At 37.0% G+C, this 1,814-nt stretch overlaps 1 protein-coding gene across 1 annotated transcript in view; it reads right to left on the reverse strand.

Moving 5' to 3' along the window:
• Positions 1 to 561: 561 nt before the first annotated feature.
• The window catches only part of LOC118757435 (uncharacterized protein K02A2.6-like), a gene marked incomplete at its 3' end in the record, with an annotated part of 2,413 nt that continues 1,160 nt past the window's right edge, over positions 562 to 1,814 (reverse strand). Inside the window, 1 exon segment of the mRNA XM_036492146.1 lies at positions 562 to 1,814. Within this exon segment, the coding sequence (XP_036348039.1) occupies positions 562 to 1,814 (1,253 nt within the window).

Raw genomic sequence — 1,814 nt, forward strand, 5'->3', positions numbered from 1 at the left:
TATGTATAAGAGAAAACTCTCATTAACTTCTAATGCGAGTTACCACAACTATCCCGCCTCTTTGTTTTCAGTCGTTCAATCTTTACAAGTGTGTAATTCATTGCTTATTAGTTGTACTTCTTAGATTATACTTATGTTTTCTAAAAGCTTCATGGTTTTCGTTAATTTTAGATTTTTCATTTTGCCTATTTCTATTAGCATTGTTCTCTACAATTTTAGACTCATCGGCTATTTCATGTTCATTTGTTAGTTGCAGCTTTTCTGTATTTTTTAATGTAGTTGGAAAATATCCCCTTCCATTAGAACCTATTTTATTTCCCTCTGCGATTTTGAGCATTTGATTCGAATGTCTTTTCCAAATTTTATTTTTCGCCTCTATCTGGATGGAATACGTTTGTTTACCAATTTTTCTTATTATTTTCCCCCTCACCCAAGAAACACGCCCGGGAACTGAGTAATCCTTCGTTAAAACTAATTCGTTGACTTCAAAAACATAATTCTTTTTCCCCTTATAATAGAATTTTTGACCATTTTGATTTTTCTTAACATTTCTATCGACGTGTTTTAACTCTATATTACAAGTATTTTTCTTTGGATTTATTAAGTCGAATCTATTTCGTAACTGCCTACCAAACATCAATTCCGCAGGAGACAAACCTGTTGTGATGTGCTTTGTATTGCGGTAGTCGAAAATATATCGGGTTAATGCTTCGCTGAATTGTATGCAACTTTTCCTGAACAAAATTCTCTTTAATGCATTTTTTATACTTTTTACCATGTTTTCCGCCTGGCCGTTTGTAGCCGGGTAGCCTACAGGTGTTGTGACGTGCGTTATGCCGTTATTCGCTAAAAAATCTTGAAACTCTTTGGGCACAAACGCTGTGCCATTGTCCGAAACAACCATTCGTGGTAGACCAAAGCGAGCAAAAATTTCTCGTAATTTTGCTATTGTGTTGCTACTAGTTGTGTTAGTGCCCATATCTATACATTCAACCCACTTGCTGTGGCTATCTACCACTACCAAACACCAACGACTCATCATCGGTCCAAAAAAATCAATATGTATTCTATCCCAAAGCGTTTGTGGCCAGTGCCAAGGTATCAACTTCTGCTTAGGGGGATTTGGACGTGTCATGAGGCAACTAGGGCATGCTTTAATCTCGTTTTCAATGTCGACAGTTTGACATGGCCACCAACAACACTCTCTGGCTATTGACTTGGTTTTGCTTATACCCATGTGGGAACTGTGCAAATACTTCACCATGCCATTTTGTAGCGAGTTAGGAACTATAATCCTGTAACCCCAATACAAACACCCGTTTTCCTCAGAAAGTTCAAACCTACGCAAAAAATATGGTTTTAATTCTACTTCACTGCATTTATTCGGCCATTGAGTATTTATGTATTCTTTAACCTTTTTCAAGACTGGATCCGACATTGTTTCCCTTTGGATGACGCCAAAGTCCAAGAGTGGTATATTTCGTTCAGAAACATAATTCATGTAAACGCCCTTTTGCATTTCTTGCAGCATAAAATTTTCACAAACGTCTTCACTGGGAAACCTTGAAAAGAAATCAGCAACATTTGCCTCAGATTTAACATGATTTATAGTGAAATCGTATGCTGATAGTGTCAGGGCTATTCTTTGTAACCTATTGGCAGCAGTCTGTGGAATACCCTTTTTAGGACCTAAAATGTAGTGTAGAGGTTTGTTATCAGTCACTAGATCAAAAGATCTACCATACAAATAGTGGTGAAACTTTTTCACTCCAAACAGGATTGCTGCTGCTTCTTTGTCCAACTGCGAATACCTT

This window comes from Rhagoletis pomonella, unplaced genomic scaffold (genome assembly GCF_013731165.1).
Source record: "Rhagoletis pomonella isolate Grant_MI unplaced genomic scaffold, Rhpom_1.0 Rhpom_scaffold_17943, whole genome shotgun sequence".
Classification (NCBI taxonomy): Eukaryota; Metazoa; Arthropoda; class Insecta; order Diptera; family Tephritidae; genus Rhagoletis; species Rhagoletis pomonella.